At 36.0% G+C, this 20,644-nt stretch overlaps 1 protein-coding gene across 7 annotated transcripts in view; it reads left to right on the top strand.

Moving 5' to 3' along the window:
- Positions 1–20,644, top strand: part of TBC1D5 (TBC1 domain family member 5) — a 329,050-nt gene that overhangs the window by 154,994 nt on the left and 153,412 nt on the right. For all 7 annotated transcript variants that reach the window (XM_089532982.1, XM_089532977.1, XM_089532978.1 and 4 more), the window contains one exon: positions 14,900–14,966. In XM_089532982.1, the coding sequence (XP_089389108.1) occupies positions 14,900–14,966 (67 nt within the window). The remainder of the gene's footprint in view (positions 1–14,899; positions 14,967–20,644) is intronic.

A 20,644-nucleotide genomic window follows, 5' to 3' on the forward strand; every position in this document is an offset into this window, starting at 1 on the left:
TCTGTCTTTCACATTTTACAATTTCTAATTTGTAAGAGTGAAGACTTTTCCATGTCTGTTTTCCTTCTATATTATCCCATTCCTCACTAGGGAGCACTTTCTCCCTCTCTCCACGCTTCCTGCTTCTTGGGTGCCCTCTTTTATTCTCCCTTTCTCCACAAGGGCAGCTATTGCGGTGCAGGGTGGGAGTGATCAGCACAGAGTAAAGGTTCACTACAACTAAAAATTCAATTACACCTCAGTAATTTTCCCAAGGCTGTTCTTCCCTACGAATACTTCTAATCAAATATCTTTGAATCATTACCCTTTAAATTGGAGTCATCATAACAATGTATTGTTAACATATTTAAGTGTACATTTTAACATTTAAAGTAGCACAGTCCACTTACTGTATCAACAGACACCTCCTTACAAACTTATTATGAACATATGTGTATCTGTACTACACGAGTTTACCATTTTCATGCCTAGTAAATTGTCATGGTTCCATCATACAGAATGAATAAAGGATGTTCTGGGATATGTAGTTTGGTGAGGTACAATTCTTCAAGTTGTTAACAGTTGTTAAGGTACCCTGAGAAAATAGGAATTGAAAACAAAATTAGTTTAATTTTGCACAGAAGACAAACACTCAGTGTTACCAAAATTATAATTTCAGGGGTGTAGATTCAAGCGCTCTAGCAAAGAATTCCTAAATATCACACCAAGACGAGGGCATGATGGCTAAAATAGTATGAAGCTGATACAACAGTGCAGTGCAGATACACTTCGGTCTAAATTTTGTCCTATGTTTTGTCCCGGATTTTAGTAGAGAATTATGGCAACCCTAACTAGAATTCACATGATTGTTAGGATTCTGGATTCTCATTTCAGGAGTGCAAGTTATGGCTCTTATTTTAGAATATTCTTTCATATGAAAAGCTCTTTTTTTCTCATAAAGAAGCACAATGGCAACAGCAACATAATAAGCCTTTCTATGTGATACGCTTACTTTCTATATGATGGGAGTATTTTATGTAAGGGATATTTAAATAATGCAATCTCACTTTTGCTATCTGAAATAATATAGTCAAGAATGCTACCACATTATTTTGTGTAATGTAGACCCGTGTAACATATAATCACAATAGAGTGAGTTAGGTGGGTAAAAGTACTATCTTGCTTTCTTTTTTTAAAATTTCCCTCTCAATTTAAAATGAAGGTCACAGGAAGCAGAAAAATTAAGGGACCCTTTCTCCATGACCTCTTGGGGAACCTTTTGTTTGGGTATTTTTAGTTGTTGTTTTTTAACTTACAATAATTTTTTAAGTGGGGATTTATTAATAAATAACAGTTCTCCACTGAAGCTCCTAGTAGTAGTAGTCTGTTTTCTCAAAATGTTAAAATACATACTACTACAACATTCTTTTGAGTTGTTGACTAGACCATACTGCACACTTACATTATTCCCTTGGTGAAAGAACAGCTACACTGCTGCTCCTTTGAGCTTCACTGAAGGAATGTGAAGAGCAATGGACCATACCGGACACAACAACAACTACTACTACTAGTATGACTTCTTTCCCCTCAGTCACTATCAATCTGGAAATTCTTTTGCTACCTTAATAGAAAAGAATGTTGTTGTTGATCCTTGTTATATCATTTGGCATTTTTACATTACCCCAGCATTGAAGGAAGGAGCAGTAGTGCAGCAGGTGCCACAATGCCAGTGAAGACAGTTGCCTTGAACTTCAGTTTAGGAAGAAGAGAAACTGACTGCATGTAAACTGCAATGCAGGAAAAAGGAACAGATACTGCTGCTAATATCAGATATTTGAAATTCATTGTACAAGTTCTAAAAATATACCTTGCCTATGCCTAATGAAATCTTCACAAGACGTTCAAATTAAACCAGGCATATGTGTATATGTATCATTCATATATGTCATTTTCTATATTATAAGGCTGATTTTAAATAATCTATGTGAGAAAACATTTAAGGGTGATATTGTACCTTCAGACACAGCTCGAGGGGAGTGTACTAATATAAGATAGTTAACTAACAACTGTAAGTTCATTTGATCTTTCATTTTAATGTATTTTTTTGTCTGCATAAGTTATGTTCTAATAAAAATTAAAGAGCAAGTTGCATTTGGAAGATCAGGTCATCGTAATTCATTGACATTAGGCCACATAACTGAATAATGTCTTACTTCAGTGAAATGCATCAAATGAGATCAACAATTATGACTCATAAACATGCCTCGCAGGCATAAAACAGCAGGGAATTAGCATGTGAGGCTGATAAATATGCATGTAAATAAGCTCCCAAAGGAATAACATGGGTTTGATTGATAGGTTTAGAATTGGAACATATGTAAAACCCTTTATTCCTCATTCTGGTGTAGCTAAGTAAAGATGCATTTTACTTGTTAAAAAGTTTCAATAACTTTGTAAATCTTTACTCCACATCTGTGTCTGTATGACTGTCACTACTAAGATGAATTGAACTGCCTTTAGAGAAAACGGCCTCTTCCTGGAGCACAAATGCAAAATGGAAAGCCATCTTTGTAGGATGATTGTTTCACATGGATGGATGGACAAACATATCTCCTACTGTGTATTGCTATATGTGAATTATTGCACATTCCTCCAATCTTATATATAAAGTGGAGAGATTTACTTTCTGACTCATCAGGTTAAAGTGTTTCTAAAAACGTTTTTGTAACAGGAGTATAGTTGTATCCATTTCTATAGGTAAACAGTGCACAGATTATCAGTAACCAAGGATTTGGCCAATGTTTATTTTTTATTTTATTTATTTAGGTATTTATATCCCGCCCTTCAGCCCTAATGGCTCTCAGGGCGGCTTACATTTATTATTATTTTTAACCAGACAGTTCCCTGCCCGCAGGCTTACAATCTAAAAGACACGACACAAAAGGAGAAGGGAATGGTGAGGGGGCAGGGGATCAGGTCCAGCATTCTTCTCTCCCTCTGAGGCCTGAACCAAGGCAGATGGACTGGAGGGAGGGCTCTGCTTCTTGTTATGTTTGTGTATATGCCATAACTCACGTAACAGGATTTATGCTTTAAAGTATATGGTTTAGCCATGGTGAGGTCCTTTCAGATTGTTTTTAAAATATAATCTCCCTCATACTTCATTTGTAGAAGTTTTCAAAAATCAACCTGGTACTGTCTTATTCCATTGGCAGCATTTTATTACCCAAGGACTCAGCTTCATCTCCACTTCTGGAAAAGTTCATTAAAAGGTCCTGATAGACTCAAAATTAACCACTACATTTTGCATCTCCTTTCATGGATTAAACCCCCATTTTGTCAAAGAATTATGTCTTCTGTATCCACCATGCATGCTCATGCAAGGCAAGAGGCTATGCTGACGATAGCAGTGCTGTTGGTAGGGTCTTCCATGACAGACAGGCTTTGCTGAGGACCCAGATTAAATGTACCAAACAGCAACTGAGCAGCAGCAGTAATTGAGCGGGGTCAGGGAGGACACTAGCAGAAGTTTCCCAGAAGTTTCTCTGCCTGAGAATTCTAAATACTCCTCCTTAAAACTGCCAATCCCAGAATGCAACAGGAGGCAGCTAGAGGAGTCAAAGTGGAATAGTAGCACTTTAAGAGTATAGTGTGATAAACATCTATGCTGGAGTGCAGGAGGAAAGTAATCACAAACCAAAACAGGACTTGTTGTTAGTCATAGGTGATTGGGATGCAAAAGCTGAAAACAGAAGAGAATTTTAAAAATTGCCCTATGATCAAGAAATGAAGCAGAAGAATGAATGATTGAATTTTGCAAGGCTACCTGTTAGTTCATCACACACCCATTTTTAATTAATAATTTGTTTACAACCAAGGAGGCAACTGTATACATGGACATCACCTGATGGTCAATACTGAATTGAAACAGATGACATAACTGGAAGATAGAGAAGCTCCATTCTCTCTGTAAAAACAAGACCGAGAGCAGATTGTGGCACAGACTATGAACTGGTATAAGAAATTAGAATAAAGCTAAAGGAAAATACTAAACTAACCACCATGCAAAATTATAACCTGAAGAACATGCCCATGGAATTTAAAGTTGATGTAAAAATAAATTTGCACTATTAAGCCTAATTGACCAGGAGCCAGAAGTCTGGACTGAAGCCAGGGATATTGTTAGGGAGGAAGCAAAAAGACACTATTTGCAGCCAAAAATAAATGAATGACAGATGAAACTCTTCAAGCAGTTAAGGACAGACAAGAAGCAAAAGTAAAAGGTGACAGGACCATGGATGCAATTGTTCAGAAACTTGTGACAGGGACACAGGGACTACTATAATAATCTGTGCAGAGAAATAGAGGGTGGCCACAAAAAAGGAAGAGGAAGAGAGCTTTTCCACAAGATCCAAGGATTCAAAGGGAAATTTAAAACAAGAGTGGAGATGCTATATGACCAGCAGGAAAATACATTACATCACCACATAGAAATTAAAAATAAAACAAAACAATGGAAACTATACACAGCAAAAGAGGAAAGAATGACAGGTTCATTCAAGGAAGAACCATTTGAAGATCAACCCACAATTTTAGAAAGTGGATTAGAAGACGCACTGGGACAAATAAATCACAAGCAACAGATGACATACCAATATAACTCCTTCAGCCTACACAGGCAGAATCTATTTTAGTTCTATCTAAAATCTGGCAACAAATATAGAAAACAAAAGAATGGCCCACAGATTGGTAAATTCATTATAGTCCTCAAGAAAAGGGACAACAGGGATTGCAGTAGCTACAAGACCATTGCATTAATCTTCTATGCAAATAAAGAGATGCTCAAAATTCTACAACAAAGACTTTTACTGTATAAGGAGTGAGAAATGTCAGATATCCAAGCTGGGTACAGGAAAGGAAGAGAATAATTTCTGAAAAAAATCAGTTTATATTTTATATATTATAGGCAAGCCTTTCATTATGTAAATCATGAAAAACTATGGATTGCTATTTAAGAAATTGGTATGCCACAACTTTTGATTGTCTAGTTGTAACCTGTACTCAGGACAAGATACTACTGTGAGAACAGAAATATCGAGAAACTGAATGGTTTTCATTTGGCAAGAGGGTAAGGCAAGACTGCATTTTTTTACCCAATCTGTTTAATTTATATGCTGCATGTATCATGTGTAAAGCAGGATTACTGTATATACTCATGTATAAGTCTAAAAATTTTAGTCAAAAAATTGACCCCAAAAACCTGGATCGACTTACCCCTAGGTCAATGTAAGTCATGTACTTTAACTCATAAAAAGGGAACAATCCCCTGGTAAAAGGCAAGAGCATAATTTGTCTGGGAAGCACTGATTCCCTTCCATTTTCTCATCCATCCAGTCTTTAGTGTGAGTACAAACAGTTATGTCTGCTGGAATTTTGTAAGTTCCTTGGTGTTGCTTTCCTTTGCTTCTTCCTTTAGATTCTTTGTTACATGCCCCTAGGTTTTACCCTCGACTTATTCACGGGCCATATCAAAATCTATAATTTTGGCTCCAAAACCTGCCCTCGACTTATAGTTGAGTATATATGGTAGACTCAGAGGAAGAAAGTATGAAAATTGGAGAAAGGAACATTAACAATTTAAGATGTGCAGATGACACCATACCACTAACAGAGAATGGGGAGAACTTGAAACGATTATTGAAGAAAATGCAAAGGCAGATTTACAGCTGAACATTAAGAAAACAAAAATTATGACCACAGATTATTTGTACAGTCTTATACATGGATTTTTTATACACGGATTCAAGCATTTAAAAATATTCCAAAAAAGTATAAATTTCAATAATCAAATCTTGATTTTTTTTTTAATAAGGGACACCATTTTGCTATGTCATTATATTTAATGGTACTTGAGCATACACGGATTTTGTTATACATGGGAGATCCTGGAACCAAACCCCAGTGTTTAACAAGGGTCCACTGTATAACTTTAAAGATGATGATGATGATGATGATGATGATGATGATGATGATGATGATGATGAAATAGTTAAAGATTTCCTTTCAGTCATTAATAGGAATGGAGCCTGAAGTCAGAAAAATCAGAGAAAGACTAGGACTTGGAAGTGCAGCTATGAAAGAATCTGAAAAGCTCCTGAAGTGTAAATATATGAGATAAAGGCAGGATATAAATGCATAAAATTCAGCTTTTTCCGCCTGTCTTCTTGTTAGGATGCCATTATTTTAATATCCTTCAAAGACATAGTAGCCTATATTTCCATGTTGCCCATTGAACCTTCTTGTCTTTCATCACCAGAATGAAAATGTGGCTACTATATTCTTAGCAGGCTAGTTTAAAATTCTGTAGGCAGATAACTTTGTACAATAGGCATTCATTAATAATAATAATATGTTTTATCTGCTAGAGTTTAGCTCCAGGACCCACAACCCATCCTGTGGACACCAACCTCTGTGGATGTTGAAGTCACATTGTGTGCAGTAGCATAATAAAATGGTGACCTTATATTTAATGGCCAAATCTTTTTTGCCATTTTATAGAGGTTTTGTGTGTGAATATTTTTGAACTGTAGTTGGTTGAATCAATGGCTAGGGAAGGTCATCTGTACAGCTTCATTTACAAAGCTAGGTTAATGCAAAGTAATGCTTTTTTTCTTTGAAATACTTTTTTTCAAAAAATTGTTCAAATCTCTCTTTTTTTAAACTTCAAATGCAAGTTTCAGGATTCATGGTCATTTAATAAAATATTTTTTTATTAAGAAACTATGTGTGTCTCTAATTTTTATTCTAATAATTGACTGGATAATTTATGTCACTTCATTTTGTGTGTGAAAATTTTAGTTTAGATGGCAAGTCTTAGAATTCCACACTCATTCCTCTAAAATAACTTTTGATTTACCCATCAGTTGCTGTGACTTATTTTACACTAAATAGATAATTTGTACTTTATGTCTCTCAATTCCCAGTTGGATTTTTCATGCACCAAAAAGTCATATGTGTGACGTTACTGTACAAAGTTAAGTGCTTGGGTTAATGAACAGCATTACATTTTATGAAGTCATGTCCACTAGATGTTAGAAAAACTTAGGGGAGCTTTTTAACATATAGAAATTAACACTAGTATTTAAAAATACCACTGAGAGCTCAGTTCTCTTAAGTAAAATTCAGTTTGGTGGCATACAGACATGGTACGTTCATGATAAATATCTTCATTTGGTAACTGGTTTTTGCCTTTAAAAAATAAATCACTATTCAAATATCTAAATGTCTTGTACAATGTTTACCTAGCAGCACATGACACAGACTCACATTGATATTTTATATAATGCTAGGTCTTACGGTATTCTAAGACACTTTGTAGCTAGTTACTGGCAAGAAACTAGTTCCTGAGTCCTGAACTGAGTTCTGAGTTGAGAAAAGGGTAGGTTGTTGTTGTTGTTGTTGTTGTTGTTGTGTGCAGGCGCATTTTCAAGTCATCCGTTGATTAATCTCATGAATTTCATAGGGGTTTTTTTAGGCAAGAAGTACTCAGAGGTGGTACTTCTCCCCTGAAATATAGCCTAAAGCACCTGTTGTTATTTCAGAGAAATTCTTTCATTGGTAATCTTAGTTATCTTGGGGGGGGGGGGTCTTTGCCTGGCTGCCAGTTTGGAACAAGAGAATTTTAACCCTTCCTTCCTTGCACATACTTTGTTTCAGATAAAAATCAATCACCCAAAGTTAGAGAGGTAGGATTAGGATTTATCGTCCTATTTTGCTGTGATTGCTCGTAACAAATTAGCAGACAGCTGTCTTTTAGTGAAATAAGTAATGATATCCATTCACAAATATTCCATACAAGGTGTCAAAAAAAATGGGCATGACAAACATTTGTTCAGTCTGAATTTTTTTCCATGTCTTTCTTGGTATGCATTCTGCATCTTGTCTTCTTACATATATGAAAGAAGGCATTATTCATCTACTTTCACGAACAAATACAAATGGTGTCTGGAGATGACAGTAAATGCCAGCTTTTGTTGAATTTTTATTCAGGTTTTTTTCTTTGCCTAAAGTGAATGAATATTTTTCATTCAAACAATATTCCAAGAGTCCCATGGAAATAGGGTAATTTGGTTGAACAAAATATATGGATAGTTCTTCTACCTAACTGTTGCTCTTATCCACATTCCTGCAGTAAATAAATTGAAAATACTGAATCCTTGGATAGACCTTTGAATTAATTTGTTGAAAATTAATTTCTTACCCTCTATTTGCTACAACTTTTAGCAATGATTCTGAAAGTCACAATTTCAGCAATTGTAATATCAATGGTTTTTTAGTGGTCTGAGCAATAATTAACATATCCTGTTAATTTAATTTATTACTGGGCTGGTAGTTTGGTGGGCTGGCCATTTGGGGCACTTTTAGAAAATCTATTTTTTTAATCAAAAGTAACATGTCACTTACTTCTAACAAAGAGTAAAATAAATTAATTTCATAATACTCAATTTTTCAAATTAACATTAACACATTTGCTTTTAACCCTAGCATTTCTAAGCTCTGTCCATTATGTTTTAATAAGTGAATTTCTGCACGTCCTGAGATAACAGGCCTGAGAATTATTGGACTGATCTGACAATTTTTTTTAATAACTACTATGCTGCTTTTGGTCCTGGCCATATTACTATATAGAATAAGTTCATTTTTTCCATGACTGAGCCTCCATGCGGTCTGATTGGTGCTCTGCAACACACCTCCTCTGGCATTGGAAGCTTTAAAATCCATTGTTTAGTTAACCAAAGCTGTCCTTTCATCCTTCCTAATATTCTTCAGAGCAATATTGGCAGTCAGAAAACCTTGGAAGTCAGGCATTGTAGTATAACAAAATTATCTGCCAATATTTCAGTAAGTCAACATTTGTAGATAGCTGAAGGCAATGTTGAAATTCCTTTCTTGCTAGCTAGAGCTATGTGAATTTCCAAGCTCAAACTGAACTGAAGTCATGGCCACATTTGCCTAAAATGGGGAAGAATACCTTTGGCAAGTTATGGGTCTTTTATAGAAACAGTTTTGTAGAACTATGTTTTGCTCAGTTAAAGACACTAAAGGCTGGTTGCTTATTTAATTTTGGTTCCATTTTTCAACATTCAAAACCCAAAGGAACTTACAAATAAAAACATGTGGTTGAATCCAGACTTTGGGTGCATCTGCACTGTAGAAATAATGCAGTTTGACACACTTTAACTGCCATAGATCCATCCTTGAGAATCCTGGGATTTGTAGTTCAGTGAGGCACTAGTACTCTTTGGCAGATGGCTAAAGACCATGTAAAACAATGAACTCCAGGATGCTGTAATTTGGAGCTACAGCACTTAAAGTGATATCAAACTTCATTATTTCTACAGTGTAGATGCACCCAAAGTCGTACTTTGAGAAGATATTTTAATCTCAATGGGTCATTGTTATGAAGGGCAGGATGTTAAATAAATAAATTGGGTTTCAATGGGTCTAATTTATCTGTGAATCCATCCCTCTGAAAATGGAAATAGTACAAACTAGTATCATTAGTCATCAAACTATTGAATGATGATAAATAGAGAGGCAATCAACATTTTTTCTCACTGCAGGGAAAACTGAATATTCTTAACACTATTTCAGTCTTAATTTTGTTAATAATAAAATTATCTTCCATGTTAAAGCTCTTGAAAAAATGTATTTTTGTTAAGCTAGAGGCCCTAAATTTTATGCAAAACACCAGTACTCATTGATTAGCAACTTCCTCTTTTTTCTTTCAAGGAAACTATTGCAAACATACCAACTTTTAAAATTAGTGATTCAGTGAGTTTTGCAGTGTTAAATGGTTGTGCATATTGGGAAGTGGAAGCAGTACCTAAGCACCATTTCTGCATAACCATCAGTTCCTTGCAATGAACTTTGGTTTACAATGGCTGCGAAACTAAACCCTTTTGAGGCAGGTTAGAGCCAATGCAGTGTAGTGATTTGAAAACTGAACTAAGATTCTGAAGACCATGTTTGAATCCCTCTTCAGCCATGAAACCCCACTATGGGCCTGAGCAGACAGAGAGGAAAAAGTGGTTTTTTCCGAATCTGGTTGGAAACCCCACTGTCAGCACAGCCCACTCCTAAGGTGGGCCAAACACCCATGAGCAGTCCACACCACACAGCACGAAGCCACACCTCTTGGGTTTGTTTGAGGTGTTTTTTTGCTTCCCCACTGTGCATGTGCACCACCTGAGATGATCACACCACCTAAGACTAGTATTACTGAATTTTTCCCTCCCAGATGCAATCCCATTGGATGCCCCATGTGGCCAGCCACATGTTTGCACAAGTAATACATCACCCGCAAAACACAGTCGTGGAGCCCCCCCCCATACATGCCACCTTTCACCCCATGCCCTTCTTTTGGACTCCCTGGTTTGTATATGTTTCAATGATATAAATTTCATTGTTGGTGACTTGCCATGTTTGTTGTACTTTCTCATCATGGGGTGTGTGACAGTTGTCTACTTGTGCGCTTGTATACTCAAATGAAAAAACTCTATGGCAAGCATGAAGCTGGTGGCTGTGCCTCACCAGGGTGCATGCTTCAGGCTGCTTCCCTTTGCTGCCTGGGCGTTCGCACACTCACACCATGCTGTTTATATGCCAGTATGATGATGTGCATTTTCTGGATTAAGGTGAAGTATCAGGGCTTCTTTTTGCTCCATTTTATTTTAGCCCCAGAGCATAGTTTCATATCAGTACAGCCCTTATGTTACAGAACAAAGTAGAATGACTAGCTGCAACTGGGAGAAACACAGGCTAGTATGGATGCTGGTGCCAGGCCCAATATGTGTTAGTCTTGAACTCCAGAGTCACTTTGACCACCAGTTGCTCATGTTTTGTGGCCTTGGAACTTCATAACATGCAGTTTGGGGACTTTCTACTTCTAGGACAAATAATATTTAATGAGATGGATCACCCAGGGCATATTGGAAAAAAAACTATTTTATACTTCTTTAATCATTGATTAATTTTATGTTTATTCCATGTATGAATTTCAACCATTCCATGACCTCATAAGTTGATGGGTTAAAGTGACTTAACATGGTTCAAATTATCAGCTATATGTGATTTATCCCTTATCAAATAAGATAAAAACATTTAAACTTCCAATAGCAGCAAGGTTTTCCTTTACAGATTGTTTCCTTCAAAATTTCTAAAGTATATTTTGCTTTTTTTTAACTTTGGGAAACTTCAGCAACTTCAACAGAGTGTAATGTACTTCAATTTTGCGTCCTAATAATTATTTTATAAATATCAGAAGTGCAGTGCACTTAATTCTTTAGCTGAAGGCATTATATTCAGTTTCTGTACACCGCTTCAAGCTTGCTCCATTTAATCATTTTAAAAGCTTAGTTGGTGTAAATTGAATTTAACACTGTAGTTGCAAGGGTGTTATGTAAAAAGTCCAAAAGAAGTGCTCATGGCACAGGCTCTTACTGATCTTAAACTCTTTAGCACCCTCTGTTGTCATGTACAAGCAATGCCAAGTACATTATCTCTATCAACTGAATAGCCATCAAAATTATCAAAGTATTTAACACAAATTCTTCAAATGAGCACTTTATTATTCACATAATTTATGAAAAGTTAATTTAAATTGAATTTTCTTTCTTTATTAAACCGTTAAGTTATTTTCCTATGTTTCGATAAATAGAAATGTTTTGATTTACTGTAGGCCCCCCCCCAAAAAAAAGGGGGTCCTTTTTTGTAGGATTTCTTTAACCTAAATACCAAAATGTTACAGATGAAGTGTAAACTGTCTATCCTCTATTAACTTTGTATTTCTTAGACAGCACTGTTTCAAACTAGGAGGAACCTGAAATTGCCCATGCTAAAATTAAGGGTTTATAACTGTATGGAACAGATGTTTTCATAAACATTTGCTATAATTAATTTCAACTAGGGGATTGAAGGAAGAAAGCAGTTGTGCCTTTCTCTAGACTTTTAATGTCTTTCTTCCATATAGTAAACTCAGAAATTTTTCCTTCAATACTGTTAACAAAATAAATATGCCTCTTTGTTTGGTTTTCACATTAAGAAAGAAAAGTTTTAATTTGTATTGTGTTCTTTCCTTTGAAACGAAAGAAGAACATTGTGTAAACAGTGAATTTAGCTATCTTCAGGATTTTTTAAACTTTAAGCTATTCCATCAAGTACCACTTTATTTCTCTATTAATTTATATTATATAAATAGGTCAAAATAATGTGGCAGCACATGGTTGTGCTTTTTATCTTTCATATTGGTATGTTTACTTAGCTTTGAACTGACAATATAGTAAAATATTTCTGTTGATAAACTGCTAGTTCTGGAATTAAGTAATTCATATTACACTGTTTTCTAATAATATAGCCTCCCTTGTTTTTTAGATTGTTGTTAATTAAACTTATGCCTAACCTTTGGACCCTAGTAGTTTTCTTTGAGAGGTCAGAATTCAAGAGCAGTACATGTCAGCAACCACTTTTCAATATTTTTCTCTACCATCACCACAAAAGGAAAATATATCCACTTATTAGAATCATATTTACTATCTTTGCTGTCAATTTATTTTCATTGCTATTTCTGCATTTTATAAAAAATACTGTTTAATTGAGAGAGCAGTTTTAAAAAGTTTTAAAATAGGCACAGCCTAATTGTTCTACACCTGAAATCTCTACTGCAGCTGCAAGAAATTTTAAGCGAACCAGTATTCTTGACTGATCTGTCATCTACAAAGTGTGCAAAGAAAAATAGGTAGCTGTCATTAAAATTACATTTCAGCTTTCAATAACCATTTAATGAGTAGTGTAATTATATAAGTATGGTACCTCAAGTACTTCACTCAATAATTAAAAATAATCTCATCTTTAAAGTGAAAGCTCTAATTATTATTTGACTTAACCAGGACCACTGTTATGATCTCCAGTGGCATCTTAGAATGTTTTGAAGGTATAAATTAAACCTGAATAAATCATTAAATTATAAAGCTTTAAATATGCTTTTTAAAAGTACATGGAATTGTAAAACTATGTTATCACAATTCACAACTTAATAATGTGAGCAAATTCTTTATTACTTTTTCTTCTCTGAGATCACAAATTATGCCCTTTAAAAATATACATATTGGTATATGATTTAATGTCTTCAGAGCAGAAACCATGGTGATTAATCATTATCAAGCATTAACCATGAAAACAGAATTTAATACAGTTCTAGTTCCTTAGCAGTCATATGCCCCCCCTTTTTTTTGTACAGGGTAGAAATTTGAAGTGCAAAACATTTTATCATTCACAGCAAAATCCCCCCCTTTTTGCCACCCTAAACATATATAATTTGCCAGCCACTGTAAAGGGATAAAAAGAGTATTTTTATCTAGTTTTGTACTGTGTATGTATATTTCATGCCTTACCTTAAATACTTTAAATAATTATCATTCCTTTTTTATTCCTTTTCTCCTCATCATTAATCTATTACATTTATACCTTACATTTTTTTCTAAAAAAGAAAAGCACTCATTGAGCTTAACAGTAAATAAAATGGAAAAAAATGCAACTAAATATCAAAACAGATTAACACATCAGTAAAAAGAAACAACAACCGTCTTCAGCTTTGGTGCAGCTTAGATGTTAAAGCCGTATCTGAATTTTTAAGAACTGTATGCTTGTTTGCAGAAGGACAGTAGAGAGGGAGCTAGCTAATGTCTCTTGATAGAAACTTCCAGAGCCTGCAAGCAGCCCCCAGAAAGCCCTCTATTGTGTTCCACCAAATGTACTTCCACACACAACTTGTCCATCATTCAGGGCTTCATAGATCATAACCACACAGACCATGATTCACCATGTTTGGGGAACTCATTACAAACACTACATTTCTGCACATGATACTGTCCTGTACATGGAGAAAAAAGCCTACAGAATCAGAATAGCACAGATGGCACAAGAAGGCAGTCTCCTCTTGAGGTACTGTCCAGTTGAGGGCATACTTGACTTCAAGAACTGGTAAAACATCATTTTCATTTCTTCACCATATTAGACCACAACTAGGACCTGTTGTGGATAATAAAATCTGTGGATGTTCAAGTCCTGTTATATGCAATGGGGTAGTAAAATAGTGTCCCTTAAATAAAATGACAGGATTTGCTTTTTGGAATTTATATTTCTTTTTGAATATTTTCAAGGTCTGGATGGTTGGTTTATGGATAAAAAAAAATCTGTGGATACGGAGGGCCGACTGTATACTGTAGCTTATGTCCATAATATTGCTGGAACAATAATAATGATGTTGGGAACTTGATTTTGCCATTTTAGATAAGGAACCCCATTTTACTATACCATTGTATAGAATGGAATTTGAGCATCCACAGAGTTTGGCATGCACAGGAGTCCTAGAACCAAAACCCAGCAGATTTGAAGGGACCACTATATCATTCTTATAATCATTGAGGATCAAACAACAATTCTGTTCAGTTCATGTTTGGAAATTCACAGAGCTTGGAAGTAATGAGTTTTAAGTAACATTTCTTTTAGAGATGAGTTGATTTAGGATGGGTTTTTTTTATGTAATAGGTGCAACAAGATTTCAGAAAAGAAGATCTACTGAGTGGGAATGGGAAGTCCAGCAGTAAATCTTTCCTAATATAATTTGGCACTATTCAGAAAATTGCAGCAGCATGGAAAGGCTACTTTTCCCTGATCATTGCCTCCTAGCTTTTATTAGATCATCAGATTCCTATCAAACAAATGAATTTTTTTCCAGGTTGGGTGATTCTGCATATTTTCCTAGGGTGTAATCGTTCATGTAAAGATCTAGTGTTTCTGCATGTTCCATATTAATGCTATTGAATAAATATACTTAAAATAGTTGTGTTCATCTTCCTAGATGTGTCAAACGAGAATGGAAGAAGACAATATACCTCAGATTCTGATGGGACATTTCTTTCATATAGGTGAGAATTTCTCATATCTCCTACTGAATGATTTTACCGAAATTTACATTTTGAGACAGAAAGAATATGATGTATATTGAATCCAGTGAACATATATTTCATGGTTTGATTTGATTTTGATCTGTTTTTGGGGTGGTTTTTTTTTTTCCCTATTTCTGATTTGGTGAAATCATTAATGAAGTAAATGAGGAAGATATTTGAAAACATTCATTACGAGTCCACAACTTAAACACAATTCAAAGATCTTTGCGACCGTCTGTTGTTAGGAACTTAAAAGGCAGAATGCTGACTTAGACCAAAGGACTTATGTGGCGTTGTAGCCTGTTCACATGTTGGCCAGACAATTGCTGATAGGAAGCTCACCAGCAAGACAGTTATGCAGCAGTAGCCTTCTGCCTGTGTTCCCTAGGATCTAATATATTCTGCATGCATCCTGATTAGATGCTGCTGATAGCCCATCATCCATTAACTGATCCAGTTTCCTTTTAAAGTTATCCAGGCTGCCATCTATCACCACTTTTTATGGAAACAAAACAAACAAAACTTGCTTTTATTTTCTGTGAAACCCACCATTCAATTTCAGTGAATGTTCCCATGTTCCAGTAAAGAGGTAAAAAAGCTTTTCCCACTCTACTTTATTCACATCATGTTTATCTTTATATGCCTCACTCATGCTTTGCTATATTCACCTGTTTCCATTTAAAATAGTCACAAACATTGTAATATTTTCTCATGGGGAACTCTAGCGAATTACCATTTTATTCTCCCATTCCTGTGCATTTTCTAGTCCTATAATATGCTTTTGCAGGTGCAGTAGCCAAGGACCCTTTCCCACTATATAATTATAATACAATAATTGCACTTTATTTGCCATGGGACTGTCCTTTGGAATCATGGGATTTGCTGTTTAGGAAGGGTACTTAGAATTCTTAGTCAGAGAGCTCTAGGGCTTCCCTAAATTTACCAACCCAGGGTTCATAGATTGTTGCCATAGTAGTTAAAGTTGCATTATAGTGCATCATGTAGTATAATGTGAAAGTACCTCAGTATTATACACATTAGTCCTAGTGTTTTTTAAAATTTTATATGTTTGTATGTAGATATAGATAGAGCGTATTAGAGACCTTAAATTCTAGTGCATAAACTTATGAAATAAAAAAAAATGTTATTTTGCTAAAAACATGGAACAATTGACTGAAAATCAAATACTGTATTTTCTGGCGTATAAGGCTACTTTTTAACCCAAGAAAATCTTCTCAAAAATCAGGGGTTGTCTTATACGCCAGGTATCGTCTTATAGGGCAGGTGCTGAAACCTCCGAGCTGGACTGGAGAATCTGCAGTGGCCGCATATGGTGGGGGGAGCTAAAAAATGGCTATGGGGTATGGAAAAAAGAGCCGTGTTTGCACTACTGCTCTGATAGTCTTGGAGACAGGGAGAGCTGGGCAGGCAGGGAGAGCTGACCAATCCAAGCAGGCTTTGTATACAAGTTTTCCTGCTAAGTAAGTGCATGTCATAAGCATTTGAATTAAAATTACCATATTGAAATCAAATCATATGTTTTTAAAATTTTTATTTGGTGCGCATTGAAAGAGGGGTAGTCTTATACGGCAAGTATATCCCAAACTCTGTATTTTAACTGGAAAGGTTGGGGATCGTCTTATATGCCCAGTCGTCTTATATGCCGGAAAATACGGTAGTTAAACTTATTCAGGACAATCCAATCTCCTAAAACACCATTGATGACCACACTCTCTTTTTCTTCTGATCCATGGCACGAATTTCAGCAGCTGTACATGGGTCGTATAAAGGCATAGTTTCTCTGCACCATTGCTAGGAAGCCCCGAGAAACTTTTTGTACATCAGCTTCCTTATATATTTAATATATTGGATGTTTTCTAACAAAAAGTTTATAAAGGAAGAACCCTGTCCAGTGACTTTTCTTTGCTTCTTCCCCCATTGTTTCCAGGGTCCAATTAGCTTTTCTCCATTCACTACCAACTTATGACAAATTTCTGGAAACTTATACCGATTGCTTAGCAGACTATAATGCCCATTACATTCCTTTTTTTAAAAGGCAGTGTTTTTAAAAGGCATTGTGACTGTTGCTCCTATACTGTATGATCATATGTATTATTAATATAAAATTGGATAGGACATCCAGAATCAGAAATTACCATCTTACCATTCCCCCCCCCCCCATCTTTTCTCTTCCTGATTGTCACATAGTCAGATGTTGTAGCTCTAAGGCTGCATATGAGAGTAACATGGTTACAGTACTTGATCACTGCATAGTAATTGTGCTTTGAAAGTAAGTTGTAAACAACTATGCTAAAATAGTGCGAAACCCCCCTTTTAAAAAAAAACAGAGCCAGTTTTTATTGCTGGATGCTGTATTAATTTATTGTAACAATTATACAGAGAAAATGATAGAGCTAGGTCATACAGTACATTAAAGAAGGAGGGGGAAAGCTCAGGCTTTTAATAGTTGGCAAACCTGACACTGCTATTAAGTAATATTACAGCATTTAAGGTGTGAAATGAATATTTTATGCTCAGTAACAAGTAACTCCAAACATATAATGAGGCTAGCTGTAAATTTGAGGGCTCTAAGTTACAAATCATGTTGCAAAGAATAGACAATAGCTTGATGAGCAAGACTGTATGAATGTTAAAATAAAGAATAATTATGTAAAAAATAATAATTTAGAAAAAGAATTTGTCAATAATCCATCAGAACACTACTACAGCAACCTTTGAAAGTACTTGTTGTTAAATTGATATACAAATAAATGAAACGGTGAGAAAGTAATGGTCACAATCCTATGCATGTATAACTCCCATTGATTTTAATGGCATTTATGAGCATACAACTTCACAAAGGACTGAATATTTGACCAGGCATGTTAACCGTTCCTGTTTCTGGTGTTGCACACTTTCTGATCTATTGCAAAGAATCCTTGACAAGTCATATAAACCTTTGCAGTTGTAAGAATTAATGTTTGATTGATATGTTCATGGATTTCTCATTCTATCTTGTACAGGGTAATTGGATGTGCTTATTTTTACGTTTTTTTGAGCAAAGTATAGAACAATTAATGTGGACATGTAGTTTTATAATGTGATATTTTTTTCTAAAGGAAATTAATTTCACCTTTTCTTTAAAAGATGGGCAACCAATTCTGTTGCTTACTGTTGTACTAGGAGCACAAACTTGGTCAGCAATGGTTATAGGAACATCCTTCCATCCACCTATAAAAACTGCTCTACCAATTTTCCTGTATGCTTATGTTACATCTTTTGCCTACATTGCACTGATTCCAAGTATATGGATACAAGTTGCTTTCTTTATATTTACAGTGCTGACATCTTTTTTTTCCTGTCATCAAAATTCTTCTCACTTAAAATGCTTACAGTCCATTTTGTTCTGGTTTCTGGGGAGGAGGCAGAAGATGAGGAAACGTAACAATCAGAATACAATTCTAGTAACTAAAGAAAGTAAATCACAGTCTCTAAACAGAAACAAATAAAAACTGATCACGGTCAGACAATAAAGCAATAAACTACCAACAGCTTCCAATTCAAGATGCTGTTGTTAATTGCTGTCAAGTTGACTTCTACTTATGGTGACCCTATGAATGACAGACAAGCAAGTTATGCTGTAATCAACAGCCCTATGTATGTCTTGCAAACTCAGGGCCATGGCTTCTTCGAATAAATCTATCCAATTGTAATTTTTTTATTTATTTATGGTATTTATACCCCGCCCTTCAGCCCTAAAGGCTATCAGAGCGGCTTACAATTATTATTTTTAATTAGATGGTTCCCTGCCCTCAGGCTTACAATCTAAAAGACATGACACAAAAGGAGAAGGGAATGGTGGTGGGAAAGGGGATGAGGTCCATTGGTTATTCTCTCCCTCTGAGGCTTGGACCAAGGCAGATGGACTGGAGGGAGGGCTCTTCTTCTTCAGGCTAGCCCTGGCGGAGCTGGGCCTGCCTGTTCACTCCCTCGCAGGCCGAAGGATGACAGTTATCATGGAGGGAGGGCTCGCTATCTTAAGGCTAGCCCTGATGGAGCTGGGCCTGCCTGTTCACTCCCTCACAGGCCGAAATGGGTTCTTCCTCTTTTCATACAGCGTTCTACCTTGCCAATCGTTGCTGTCTTTTCTGGTGAGTCATGTCTTATGATATGTCCACAGTACCACAGTCTGAATTTTGGCATTTCAACTTCTGGGTGGAGTTCAGGCCTGATTTGCTCTAGAACCCAGTTATTTGGGGGTTTTTGCAATCCTGGGTATCCGTAGACCTCTTCTCCATCACCACATTTCAAATAAATTAATTTTCTTCCTATCAGCTTTCTTCACTGTGCAGCTTTCACAACAATACATGGAAATTGGAGACAGTACTCACTTTCAGTGTTCAGTTATTTATGATCTATGGTCATTGTTTTTGTTTTCATAATGTTCAGCTGTGAACCTGCTTTTACATTTTTTTCCTTGAGTTTTTTCAATAGTCATTCCAAGTCTTTGCTATTTTCTGCTGGTAGTATGGTGTCATCTACATATCTTAATTTATTGATGTTCCTTCCTCCAATTTTCACGTTTCCTTCCTCTAATTCTGCTTTGTGTATGATATGCTCAGCATACAGTTTAAAAAGGTAGGACAATAAAATGCAGCCTTATCTGACACTGACACCACCACTGACACTCTTTCTGCATATTTGCATATTCTGTCCTAATGGTAGCCTCTTATCCTGAGTAGTAGTAATAATAATAATAATAATAATAATAGTTTTTATTTATATATTTCCCACCTCTCCCTGCGGATCGAGGCGGGAGTACAACAGCAAATTTAAAATTACAATTCAGTTAAAAAACATTCACAAAGGACAGCAATAGATCAATCCTATAAAATTCAATATCAACATATAACTTCCTATACATGCTCTGAATGAAGTATCATCTTATAATTATTATAGCAGATCAGGGGGCTAGGCTCGCCAGAAAAGATCCATCTTAAGTGCCTTCTTGAAGGCGTCTAAGGTGGTAATAAGACGGATCTCCTCCAGCAAGCCATTCCACAATTTGGGAGCCATAGCAGTAAATGCCCTGTGGGAAATTGATCTTAATCCAGTCTTTGGATAATCCAAGAGGTTCTTCCCAGTTGTTCTGAGAGTGCGGGGAGGATGTGTAAGGAGAGCCATTCCTTAAAGTAACTCGAGCCCAAGCCATGTAGGGCTTTAAAGGTAATAATCAACACTTTGTACTGCACCCAGAAACTAATTGGCAGCCAGTGAAGAGATTTTAGTACTGGTGTTATGTGGTCTGACCTAGGTGTTCCGGTGACCAGTCTGGCAGCCACATTTTGCACCAGTTGAAGTTTCCGAACTTGGTATAAAGGTAGCCCCATGTAAAGCGCATTGCAGAAATCTAAACAAGACATTACCAGTGCAAGTACCACTGCTTCAAAGTCTTTTCGGTCCAGGTAGGGGACTCATTTGGCATATCAACTGAAGTTGATACCAGGCACTTCTGGCCATCACATCTACCTGAGATGATAACTGTAGAGATGGGTCCAGAAGTACCCCCAAGCTGCGAACTTCATCCTTTAGGGGACGTGTGACCCCATCCAGGACTGGTTGACAAATCTCCATGCCTGGACTTGGGGAACCTATCA

Source organism: Sceloporus occidentalis, unplaced genomic scaffold, assembly GCF_023333645.1.
Source record: "Sceloporus occidentalis isolate IW3139 unplaced genomic scaffold, rSceOcc1.0.p SCAF_7, whole genome shotgun sequence".
Classification (NCBI taxonomy): Eukaryota; Metazoa; Chordata; class Lepidosauria; order Squamata; family Phrynosomatidae; genus Sceloporus; species Sceloporus occidentalis.